This window comes from Ambystoma mexicanum, chromosome 3p (genome assembly GCF_040938575.1).
Source record: "Ambystoma mexicanum isolate Mex_15411 chromosome 3p, UKY_AmexF1_1, whole genome shotgun sequence".
Classification (NCBI taxonomy): Eukaryota; Metazoa; Chordata; class Amphibia; order Caudata; family Ambystomatidae; genus Ambystoma; species Ambystoma mexicanum.
In genome coordinates, this window is record NC_090925.1 from 1,056,515,283 (window position 1) to 1,056,528,650 (window position 13,368).

At 48.2% G+C, this 13,368-nt stretch overlaps 1 protein-coding gene across 2 annotated transcripts in view; it reads left to right on the plus strand.

Annotated features, from left to right (window-relative positions):
* The window catches only part of CPEB4 (cytoplasmic polyadenylation element binding protein 4), a 714,680-nt gene that overhangs the window by 237,599 nt on the left and 463,713 nt on the right, over nucleotides 1-13,368 (plus strand). For both annotated transcript variants that reach the window (XM_069652419.1, XM_069652420.1), the window contains exon 3: nucleotides 6,330-6,380. In XM_069652419.1, the coding sequence (XP_069508520.1) occupies nucleotides 6,330-6,380 (51 nt within the window). The remainder of the gene's footprint in view (nucleotides 1-6,329; nucleotides 6,381-13,368) is intronic.

Genomic DNA, 13,368 nt, shown 5'->3' on the forward strand with positions numbered 1-13,368 from the left:
AGGATGAGCACTCTGGGTGCTGCTACTGCCTTCACGACGACAAATCGCACGTGGAGAAGGACTGTGCGTTTTGTAAGAACATGTCCGAACGGACAATTAAGGATCGGCTTATTCGATTCACCAACTGGCTGGAGGGGAAGAGCCCAGCAGCGGGTGAGCGGTCTTCTAGGACCTTTGAGGGCACTCCGGCGACGGGGGCCCAACAAATGGCTAAGCACCACGAGTCCACAGGCACCGGGAGCGCTGATCGGTCGGGCTCCTTGGCTGGCAGGCAGGGTGCATTATCACCGACACCATCAAGCACAAGCCAATGCTCTGGCTCGGTGAAGAGGAAGTTGGAGAACACGGGTAAGCTTCGGGAGAAGCCCCGGTCAATCGTGACGGAGACAGCCGAGGGCGAGCGAGGCGGCGACCCTTCCCCCAAGGTGAAGGCCTCAGGCACGCCCAAGGTCGTGAAGGCCCTGATTCACCCGGCTAAGGCCTCGATTGAAGGAGTTGTGGCGGCCCTGGCGAAAGCTACGGAGGCTTCCCCAGGGGAGACGGCTTCAGGGGCTAGAGTTTCCCTGCCACCCCAGAGGGAATCATCTTTTCTGCCTATTGAAGACCCCCGTGAAACCCCACCAGGAAAAAGTGGGGGGGGGGCATGGTAGCCATAACCGACACGGATACCAGCTCTGAGGATGAGTTGGCTAGCGTCCAAAGGATCCTGGACAAGAAGTTTGAGGAATCCAGGGCCCGCGGGAAGGATCCCGATGAGGCCGATGAGAGCAATGGGGGGCCGACGAGGAAGATGGGGCCACAGAGGACCCCACGCCCCAACTGTCGGTCCCGTTGCAGCCGGTGCCCGTACCACAGGACAATAAGGGAGCCATCTTGATGGCTATACAGACCCTGTGCATGGAGAGAAGGACAAGGATGCCCTTACTCCCCACCGATGACACAGCGGACCCTGGTCTGTCGGGGAGCCGGCCTAACAAGCGGAGAAGAGTCCATCCCCCCAGCCCCCCCCCCTTCCAGCCTTCAACCCATCCCCTCCTCCAAGGGATGAGACGAGAACGGAGACGACTGGGATGGACGACTACGTTGGTGACAACGGAATGGACCTCCCATCACCACCCGCTCATGCCTCCCCCACCCCTCCCACCCCCAATGAAATTGGCTCCTTCCAAGCCAGGATCGCCAGGACATCTGAGCTCTTCCAGCTCTGCCTCAAAGAACAGAAGGAGGGTTTCCTCTACCAACGGCGGGAGGCCAAGAGGAAGACTGTCCTCTCAGACCCGTTACTGGACGACATCTGGGACGAGGGGCTGGCACTCCTGAAGAATCCGTCCACGGCTCCTGCTAAGAGACCGGTACGAGAAGTAGTACCGGGTCCCGGACTCCGCCCCTATGTGCCTCAGGGCACAGCCGTCCCCGGATTCAGTGGTCTCTGCGGCGTCCAAGAAGAAATCGGCGGGGGCGACGGCTTCAACGTCCCCGCCGGATGGCGAGGGGAAGAAGCTGGACGACGGGTCATCTCGTTGACGACTGTTAAATCGGCCAACGCCCTCGCTATCGTGGCACACCACCAAAGGGAGCTGTGGGTCAAGATCGCTCTCCTGCTGGACTTCCTCCCGGACGACAAGAGGGCTGAGGCCCTGGAAATCCTACAGGAAGGCGAGGTGGCGTTGTACCACGCCATTATGGTGGCCCTGGACATCGCCGACACCGTCTTTTGCCAGATGGGCAACAGCGTTTGCCTTCCCCGGCGCGGTTGGCTTCAAGGCCACCGACTTCCGACAGGACGTGCAGACCAGGGTTCTGGACATGCCCTTTGGGAATAACCTGTTCGGCAAGACAGTGGACGAGTCACTGCAGTCCATCAAGGCGGACTCCGAGAAGACTCGGGCCTTGGGTGTTCTTCAACGACGACGGCCATCCTTTCGGAAATCTGAGGCAAGCAAGGTGCCTCCAAAGGATTCAGCGGCGGTTCCTCATCGCACCGCCAAGCGGCCCGCTCCTCGTCGCAGGAAGCCTACAGAGGACGCATCAAGACAGCATGATTGCGCCGTCGTCGCCAAGGCCGCGATGAAACAGGACTGAACCGGCCGTGGCGTTGGGCCCCCAACCAAGCACCCCGGTGGGAGGCCGGCTGCCGAAATTAGTCAGCGTGTGGGAGTCCATCTCCACCGAACGTTGGGTGCTGGATACCCTGGTCCGCGGGCACACTCTGGAATTTCAGAGAAGGTGTCCCTGTATACCACCCGTGGCCAGGAAGTAAAACCACATCCCACAACTACTTCTGGAGGTACGAGCGATGCTAAGAAAGGGAGCCATAGAACTCATCCCAAAAAGGCTCCGGAGTGTACTCGCGGTACTTCCTCGTCCGGAAGAAGACTGGCGGTTGGCGACCCATCCTGGACCTTCGTCTAAACAAGTACATCAAGCCTCAGAAATTCCTGATGGTCACCCTCCAGCACGTGCTGAGACAGCTGGAGGAAGGGGACTCCTATCATCGCTGGACTTGGAGGATTCCTACTTCCACATCCCCATTCTAAAGGGACATTTGAAATTCCTACGATTTGTGGTCCATGGGCGGCACTCTCAGTTCAAGACCCTTCCCTTCGGATTGAAGTCGGCGCCCAGGGTATTCACCAAGTGACTGGCACCAGTGGCGGCACGGCTGCGCCTGCAGGGGATCCACGTCTACCCCTACCTGGACGAGCAAAGTCTAGAGAACTCGCCGTCGATCACACAGCGAAGACCGTCCAACTGATCACGGATCTGGGATTCTCGATCAACTTTGCAAAATCACACTTGTTACCGTCGCAAGTCACCCTGTTCTTGGGAGCCAGACTCGACACAGTGGCACGATAGGCTTCACCGTCCGAGGAAAGGACGAAGGCCATCCTGGGCAAGGTACAACAGCTGTTGACCATGGACGTGGACAGGGTGATGTTCATAAAGTCCCTACTCTGCATTATATCCTCGTGCATCTACCTTGTGCGCCTATGCAGGCTGAAGATGCGACCACTGCAGGAGTTCCTCGACGCCCGTTGGATGCAAGCGGCGGGCAGTTTTGAAGACAGGATCTCATTCAACGAGACTTTACGGCAAGCGATCCGGTGGTGTGGCACCTGTGCGCATCTAGCGGCGGGCATGGACTTCCAGATCCCGGCACATCAGGAAACAGTGACGACGGACGCCTCCCTGGAGGGATGGGGAGCCCTCATCGGAGATCTCCACGCACTAGGCCTTTGGCTCCTGGAGGCGAAGTCACTACACATCAATGTCCTGGAGCTCCGAGGCGTGTTCTGGGCCCTCAGGTCGTTCCTTCCGCCCCTCAAGGGCTACGTGGTAAGGGCCTTCACTGACACCACCACCATGATGTTCTACATCCGGAAGCAGGGGGGCACCAGATCCCCAGCCCTAGCCAAGGAAGCGCAGGATCTGTGGCACTGGGCCGTCGCCCAAGGGATGCTTCTGGTACCCTTCCATCTAGCAGGAATAAAGAACACCATCACCGACTCACTCATCAGGGCGCTGCACCCGTGCCACGAGTGGGAGTTGCGGCAGGATCAAGTGGATCTCCTATTCCGACGATGGGGCAATCCCCAGATCGACCTATTCGCGACGAACGCCAAGTGCTGGAGGTTCGCCAGCAGGTTTCCCCAGCCGGGGAGGATGGGCGATGCCTTCTCATTTTCCTGGGACGGCCTGTTCCTGTATGCGTTCCCACTGTTACCGTTGCTGCTGCGACTCATCAGTCAACTCACTGTCCCGGTGCAGGATGATCCTCGTTGCACCGGCGTGGCCCAGGCAGATTTGGTTCCCGGACCTTCTGGACATGTCAGCGTCCCCCCCCCGCCCCAGTCAAACTGCCGATGGCCGCGGATCTTCTCGTCCGAGAAGGAGGCGCCATCCTCCACCACAACCTGGGGTCGCTGAACCTGCAGGCCTGGCTCCTGCAGCACTAGAGTTCGGAGAGTACGATATCCCGGCGGACTGCAAGGAGGTGCTTGCAAAGGCCAGGGCGTCCTCGACTCTCAAGTGCTATGGAAGAGGTTCTCTGTCTGGTGCTGTGCACAGAAGATTAACCCTCTGCGGATTACGACCCCTCAAGTGCTGCCGTACTTGCTATCGCTGGCCAAGGAGGGGCTGGCACATGCCTCCAAGATCCATCTGGCGGCTATCTCCCGCTACACCAGAACTCCGGGGCGGTCATCTGTATGGTGTCATCGCCTGGTGAAGGAGTTCATGAAAGGACTGTTCCGAACGTTCCCGACGGTGAAGGCCCCGGCACCGGCATGGGAGCTCAACGTGGTGCTGACCAGGCTCATGGGGCTGCCATTCGAGCCTCTGCATTCGGCACCGTTGAAGTTCCTGTCGTGGAAGACAGTGTTTCTTGTGGCCATCACCTCCGCACTACGAGTGTGAGAGATCCAGGCCCTCTCCTGTATACCTCCATACCTGACATTCCACGAGCGAGGGTGGTGCCGAGGACGCACCCCTCCTTCATGCCCAAGGTGCCGTCGGACTTCTTCTCAACGAGCCCTTGGTGTTACCCGTTTTCTTCCTGTCGCCTTCGTCGCCGGCTGAGAGGACTTTGCAATCGCTGGATGTGGCTAGAGCACTGAAGTTCTACGTGGACTGCACAAAGAGTCTTTGGAAGATATCACAGCTGTTTCTGAACTTTGGAACTGTGAACCAAGGGAAGGCCGCCTTGAAGACTTCTGTTTCCAGATGGCTCTCCGGCTGCATTATGCACTGTCACTGGTTGGCAAACCGCCCTTGCCCGGCCGTCCGAGAGCCCATTCAACCAGAGCGATTGCTGCTATCACGGCCTTCCTGTCTGGTGTGCCCCTGCTGGACATCTGCAGGGCTGCTACGTGGAGGTCGATGCACACATTCACGAGATTTTACTGCGTCAATCGGGATTCCAGGGAGGAGTCCAGAGTCGTCGGCCAGGCAGTGCTGCGCAACCTATTTGCCTGAAGGTGGGCCTGGTGAGGAGGTAAGAGATGCTTTAATGTTTGTTGAAATGCTTAATGTTGAGCCTTGCCACCTCCGGTGGTTGTGCATGTGTGCACTGCTATGTATTCTTGTATTTATGAGCATGTGAATCCATGCCAGACCTCATGCTGGAGAAGGAAGGAACACGTTACTTAACTGTAACTGTTGCTCTCCAGCATGGGTCTGGCATGGATTCACATGCAAACTCTCCCTCCTACCCCTCTGCGGCTCTTCTCTTGGTCCTACTACCAAATCTGAAGATGGCTGCCTGAAGAGGGGCTTAGGTAGAGGGCAGTCATTGGCTGGGGGGGGAGGGGCAGTATGACCCAGAGACCAGTGATTGGTTATTAGTAGAAAGACAGTTCAGAAACGAAACTGAAACTGATATTTTTCTTTACCGAGGATTCCCAGCCTGACGACGGGGAATAATCATGAGCATGTGAATCCATGCCAGACCCATGTGGAGAACAGTTACAGGTAAGTAACTTGTTCCTTCTAAATTACCACCCCGAAGATCCATAGTCTCTGCATGGCACATACACCATAGACCCCCACGTGTGCAAAGGTGGCCATGTGTCTAAGACTGAACCCACCAACAAGTTTATTGGCGTTCCATCCCAGCAAGGTTTTATGGATTTATAAATTCTCTTGCATTTAGATAAGGATTTGGAGCACCATACTGTCAACCTCACAACGTTTTCTGCAGACATCTGCAACCTCGAAATCTTTATACTATTCCGTTGAGAAAACATCACCTTAAAGGAGTCTGCCTGATCCTCAAGCCATTGGTAACCTTTTGTTTTGTATCCCCTCCCTCAATACAAACTAACATAGCTGTACATCAACAAGAAGAGCATACATTTTAAAAAAGTATAGCTTTAATCTCAACAGTAATTCACAATGGTTCAAACTGGGAAAATGCTGTCAAATTCTAAATTGTGCAGAAGTAAATTAATAAACCTTGTATAGGCTTATATACATGTGGGCCATTCACTGTTATGAGTGGCATCCAAGCCGGATTTGGGAGAGGCTGATGCAGTTTACTTTATTTTGTTTTACTGCTCTGAACAGAATGTTCTTTTTTACCAAGTGCTTGTACTGCCTGTTTGAGGCTTGACCTGTTTTCTAATGGTGACTGCAATTTCTTCCTACAGAAATTCTATTCCTTCATAAAATGATATTACCAAATTGGCTGTTGTTCTGGTCTTTCTTTGTTTTGTGGTTAAATGGGAGAGCGACACAAAAAATGTACCAATGTTCTTGACATGTACTGATGATTGAAACTGTAAAATCTTCTGTGGCAAGATGGGATTAGTAATTAAGGTCTTTCATTCTAGGTCGTATAAACTACTCGCACCCTGGATCGGATAACGCACTTCCAGTCAACGGTAAGTGCTGCTTTGGTTTGATCTCTCTGCATGATGGCTCCTTTGGTGGACCCCGAGTCTCAAGGATGCACTCCAGATCGAAGGGTTGTGTGGGCTATAGGTTTCCTATGTGGAATGTTCAAATGACTGTTAAGCTGATTGCATTTCGAGTTCAGTCGTTGTGAACATAACAGTTTGAAAGTCTTACCGAGTTGAGTTAAGCTTCACACTAGATCGGTAAAGAATGCCACGAATTGAAATGCCATTCTGTCTGTTTTTTAGCCTGCAAAGATGTTCCGTCCCCCCACGCTCCACGTTGGACACAGATTGGTTGGGCATTAAGGGGATGTTGATGCTGTTGCATGGCTTAATCCAAACTATGGTTTTTGAGTGAGCGCTGTCTAAACATAGTAAACTTTTGCATATCCTCTTTCCCCTTGCTAATTTTCTTTCCTCCAGTTCTGGCTTCCCCTGGTACAGTATGCCCATCTATGGGCAAGCACTCTGAAACTAATATAGTGGCGATTTGGCACAGCGTTTAAAAAACTATTAGCATAACGCAACTTGGCAGAGGTTTAACAGTTAATGTAAAATAATTTTTTGAACTACTTTGCATCACTTCCTGCCACTATTTTTGAAAGGCAATTTCTCACTTGGTAACAGGGGTCAAGTCATAAAAATAAAAAAATGTGCGTATCAAGGTGAAATATGCACATTTTATCAAATTAGCTTTGCATAACCACCCAAATTGCACATGACGATTGGCATTTGCTTTTCATAAAATCAACACCCACAAAACCAAGAGAATATATTTTCTTCTAATGGTGTATTTGAAAACGTTAAAAGGTGTGCTTGTTTTAAACTCCCAAGAACCAATATGTTTCCCTTGAACATGCAGTAACGAAATGGGACATTTCACCTTTAATTTGTCAATTTTCATCAGGTTATATAGAGCAGTAAGTGTCTAGCCTGCAAACCTGACCAGTGAGTGGTTTGATCCCCGAGGTATGCTTCAATTCATACATTCAAGGAAGACTTTCAATGTTTCAGATTTTTAGATGGGGTTGGAAAAAAGTGGGTGGACTCTGCCACCCCGCGTGTACCCTCGACTTGAGCCCTGCCTTGTTAGAAGCAAACTGGTACCTGCATATCTGACAGCTCTTCGTGTTGGAGCTACTCTCCTCCGAATCTGTTCACATCGCATAGTTTCCTTTTTGATTTTGCTTAATTTGCAAAATAGGTTTCCACATGGCAGAATTGGAAAACCCATTACTTTAGGAGTAATTCAAATTCTCAAAAGTGTGCTACCGAACGTGATTGCATTCTAAGTGTGCCAGATTCTCTGAATGGGACTAATCATTTGTTTTATTGAAAAAAACATTTTCTGTCATACGGCGCCTACTTTGCACTGGCTGCAAGAGTGTCCTGTATGGCAGACTGTCCATCTAAGGGGACATATCTATCCCTCTTCCAATGTGTATTTTGTTAAAGTATAACTGAAGGCAAAATGTGGGGGCTGGAGTGCACTGCCGTGTAATTAGTGGCTCAAAACAGGAGTAGATTTTTTAGGAATCCCAGTTTGGATATAGTAAAGGTATCAAAATGTTGTTTCAGGTGCAGGCGGGCTATCGTCACAAGACCACTTGGGACACAACAAAAGACCAGAACCAGAACTGCGTATTGCTAAGCAGTAAGCCCAGATGCACTCTTCGAGAACTCACGTTCTATCACTCATTTACCATACTGGTAATGTAAATTCACTGAGAAGTATCAAACTATAACATTATAAATAACATTCAATGAGATGGTACTTCTTTCATAAGTATAGAAGCAGTTACTTCAAATAAATCCTTAGAACAGACAGGCAAAGTAACCAGAAATGTCACCAACACATCTGTTACACTCTTGAGTGATAAGGTTCATTTTAATTAACCCATCATCTTTCTTTTCTTTATGAAAATAGAACATCAACATAAGGATGTATTGACAAACAATAAATTACATACGGTTGTTTCACATAACATGTACTTGCATTAAGTCATGCAGTCGTTACTGTGCGTTGTAAAAAAAACAAGCAAGATCAGATATAACAGTTACAAACAACTTGACATCTGTGTGACGATCCCCATCGGGGAAAGTGTTTTGGAGCTTTTATACAAGAAGGCGGCTCCCTCAGGGAAGCCCTTTAAATGATGTTGCAAAAATAACCAACGCGTTTCGGATCCTAAAGATCCATCTTCAGGGTGGGGCTTCACTGTTCTTGTGTTCAAACAGGAAAATAGTAATTACTATCTGATCTTGCTTGTTTTTTTTACAACGCACAGTAATGTCTGCATGATTTAATGCAAGTACATGTTATGTGAAACAACCGTATATAATTTATTGTTTGTCAATACATCCTTATGTTGATGTTCTATTTTCATAAAGAAAAGAAAGATGATGGGTTAATTAAAATGAACCTTATCACTCAAGAGTGTTACAGATGTGTTGGTGACATTTTTGGTTACTTTGCCTGTCTGTTCTAAGGATTTATTTGAAGTAACTGCTTCTATATTTATGAAAGAAGTACCATCTCATTGAATGTTATTTATAATAATGTTATAGTTTGATACTTCTCAGTGAATTTACATTACCAATATGGTAAATGAGTGATAGAACGTGAGTTCTCGAAGAGTGCATCTGGGCTTACTGCTTAGCAATACGCAGTTCTGGTTAAAGTATAACTGATCAGGTGATGCTAAGCATCCGAAGACGGAAGTATTTTCTTATTCTTCTGCATGCTCTGTTAGGGTCCTGCGCAGCATGCTATGCAAGTCTTGTTAGCGTGGTGTTGCCTATTCGTTTATGTAGTACTTGGACGTTGAGCATCGTATCCCAGTGAAAGTAAATGGTATGATAGGGTTACAGACTCCCAGTAGCATTAATGAAGTTGGATTATTTCAGCTAGTGTCAAATTGGTTTTGAAAAGGAAAGGTACTACAAAGATCATCCCAAAACCATTGAGAGAATATTGCAGTGTGAGATGGCTGAACAATAAAAAGGAACCCGCGTGGAAGGTTCGAAAGAATGTTTCTTGGGAAGTCCTGGTGCCAAGAGTATCTTCTGATTGGGAAATGTTGTTGCTCAGTTTATGTTAGCTCTGGCTCTGCAGGGTAGTTTTTAATAGCGTGTACCTGCTTCGTACAGCTATTCAGGAAAACACTGTTTAAATGTTTTACATCTTTCGGGGGTTGAGGAGCCACCTGCTGAGTACTCTCTGGTCTTGTCTGTAGATATACAATAAAGTAAGTGAGCTGTCATTCAATGGCATCTGAATATAATTTTAGCTACTTGCTGCATATCCTATTTTTGACCCATGCCTTCCTGCGAATTGATGATCTTGAAAGATTGTCTTCCTACTGCCGCTGTACATTTCAAGCTCTTTCCACATCAGTAGACTACATGCTTATTTGTAAGGCCGCTGGCCTTCTGAAATCAATTGGAGGTCTGTTCCCATATCAAGAACTTTAACGCCCATCTTCCGTCATAAGCCACAGTTTATATTGCCTTGGAAAAGTTGAGAATTTGTTTATATTACTTGAACATACTAACTTGCTCCTTTACTTTTACTGTTTCTATGTTATGGTGCTCACGGGAATGGCAGAAGTTTCCCAAGATCTCTAGTTAACCTTGGATTGTTTTTTTTGTTCAGTATTTACAAAGAAATGTGACTATTTTTAGTTCACTGGTGCCCATCTTTCTAAGATAATGCCTAATAAAGTGACTTGCATTCACTGCAGTGAAATCAATCTTTTTTACTCTTTGTTTAGAAGTTACTGTGTGCATCCTTAATATGCATACGTAACATGCTTTTACTAGATGGAGGCATTATTAAAGTACTATTTATGAATGTACAGGGCGTTCAGAGATGGTCACTTTTTTTTGCAACAATTTTAAACAATTTGCTCCTACAAATTCTGTTAAGCTCCTTAAATGTTTACATTGGCAGCAGGGCTGTCAGAAGATGTGGTGAGGCTGGGGGCAAAACATTTGGTGAGGCTCCCTTACAATTATTTGCACTCGGCCAGCGGCGGCACCTCCGCAAACAGGAGACTTGAGAAATCTCCCCTGGAGTTTGTGTGCAGGATGCCAAATATGGTTCATTACTACAACTCCAAAGCAACTACAGCAAAGTTAGATTTCTCTACTGAAGAAAGGTTCATGCCAGACTAACTTTTGTATCATATGAATAAATATATATAAGATGGCATGAGCTCTCCACTGCGCCACCTCCAATTCTCTGAGGGTCAGTCACTTTTCCAAGCAAAGAGTTGAGCGCAGATCTCTTTCTTCGGCTGGGGCCTCCCTCTGGAAACAGCCTCCCTGCCTCGCTGAAACTTGAGGAGAACCATCTCCAGCTCCGGAAGCACCTCAAGAACTGTCTCTTTGCTTCTGCCTTCTCTCTTCCTCTCCCTTGCTGATCACCTGCCTGATCCATGCACTGGTCACCTGGTCAAGCTCTGAATTTGGGCCCAGGTCCCTGCCTGTCCTGTTGCAATCCCGCACTGCCTCTTGGCTCCCCTGCACTTGTGGTCTGTATCTGTAACCCTACAGTCCCCGCTCTTGCTCTTATTCTCCACCCGTTGGCTGCACTCTTGTTTCTCCTTGGTTTCTGCACTTCTGCATCCTACCGCCACCCTCGGCACTTCTCCCCTCCCCCTTCCCTGCTCTTGCTCGATCTGAATGACACAAGGCCTAGTAATATCTGTGTTTTGTCCTACACCTTTGTTTCTCCCTCCTCGCCTTGTCGCGCCTAGAAAAACCTGTGTACAGGCACGTTATAAATGCCATATCATATCATTAAGGAACACCCTGCCCCTGTGTGCGCATTAAAACACACATCATACACAGGGACAAATGATGTACAGTGGAGGCTGCAACATTTCTGAATGTAAGAGGCTTAAATGTTTGTGCCAATTAGGCAGGATCAACAGAGCACAGTGAGGGAGCCCAAACCAAACGAGGGTTGTTTGAGGGGGGTTCTCACTCCCAAGAATATGTTTGAAACATTGGGTTAAAAGTATGCTTATTACAGCACTTTCTTTCCAAAATTGGGTAGAAATCCATACAGTTTGCAATTGGTTTTGTATAGAAGCACATGGAAATTCCCAATAGTTGCAAATCACAAATTGTGCATAGGAACATTTTACAATACATTTCATGCCGCCTTTCAGGCATAAAAATATATTAATGATGGTTCTAATTATGTTGATGCAGGCTGTATCAATATATGACATTATTACCATGTACGGACTCCGAGCTAGTAAAAATGCCATGACACAGAAAGTATATCCAGGCTGACTGTGTACCATAAGTGTTATTAGTGGCTAGACTGGCCTACATTCAATGTGGGCCAATTTAGCCAAGTAGTAGGTTTGCTTTAACCTTGATGCATAGTCTTGTGCATCAAGGGTAAAGCAAAAAGAGCACTGGCAATGCTAACAGTTTGGGCATTCGTGTAGGCATGGGAAAAGCACTTCTGTATTGGTATTAGCTGGCCATTGATAGTGCCAGTGCAAAATGGTTTGAGTACCTGAGCAGCTAATAGCAGTGCCTGGTAAAAACCTAATACTTATACACAAGCCAAAACTGACTGTTGGTTTCACCAATGCTTATTTTTAAAAGAACTTCAGCGAAAAACATGCAGGGTGTTTTTAAATTGAGTGGCCGAAGGCAGACCTGATTAAGACCTTTTATTACACCAGTTCTGTGTTTACAACTCCAATGAAGTCATCAACTCTCAGACGCCATTGAGGCAACACTTGCTGGCACATTGAGGGCAAAGTTTGATGGCAAAGCATGTTTAAAGAGTTCCAGTGAGGAGGTGTTTTGGGTGGGGAGGGCAGGAACTGGGTGAGAATTGCCATAGGGATTAGCATGGCCATGAGAAGTCATTTCACTGTTAGCACCTGCATTCATATCCATACATTTTTAGGTATTTGAAATAGTGATGTGGGGTTAGCACTTGTATACTAGGGGAGTGATTGGAAGGGAAGTGGTAACATTAGACATCTCATTCTCACAGCAGTCCTTAAGTCTGACGTTTCAGAAATGAAGGCAAGAGGTAGCTGCTTGTAACATTGAAGCTTCACCAGAATAGTCTCATTCAAAATGTGGAAAGATGTTAGGTGCCCCCACAAAAGGAAGTTTGCCCCTTCCTCACAGCTTCTGATATTAGCGCCTCTGACAACATTTGTCATTTTAGCCTAGGTGCAGCTCTGATGCCTTCAACCCACCCCTTAATGAAGTGGTCCCCAGGGCAGCTACATCTAGGGGTGGTGCTGAGCACACACTCACAAAACACTTTCACCCATGCATTCATCCACCAGTTACACAACTCCATACTTGCATGTATACATAAAACCAAACACAGCATTGACACAAACACCAACATGCACGCATGCATTCATACATACACATATACATACTAATTTAAATACACATATACACTTTTAATTTAAAATAAACAATTACCTTACCTCCATGCACCCTTAAAAAGCATCCACCAGCCGACACGTAGGCATGCTGCCTGACAAGAGAGAACTCCTGTCACATCAGTCGGCGTGGTCACGCTGAGCAACGTGAACACACTGACTGACAAGAGAGAAGCCCTCTCCTGTCAGTCAGCGTGGTCATGCTAAGCAACGTGAACACACTGACTGACGAGAGAGAACTCCTCTCCCATCAGTCAGCGCGGTCACGTTGAGCAACGTGAACACACTGACTGACAAGAGAGAAGTCCTCTCTTGTCATTCAGCATGTCCACGTTTTCAGCTGAATGACGAGAGGCAGCAGAGCTCACTTCTGAGCCCTGCTGTCTCCCATTATTTTGCTGTTTGTTGCGGAGCCAAACGGCTTCGCAACAAACCGCAAAATCATTGCAGGGGCAGAGAGCAGACAGCACAGTCCCCCGTGTGAATAAAGGACACAGGAGACTGTGCTACATTCCACTTAGGAGAGGGGGCCGCGA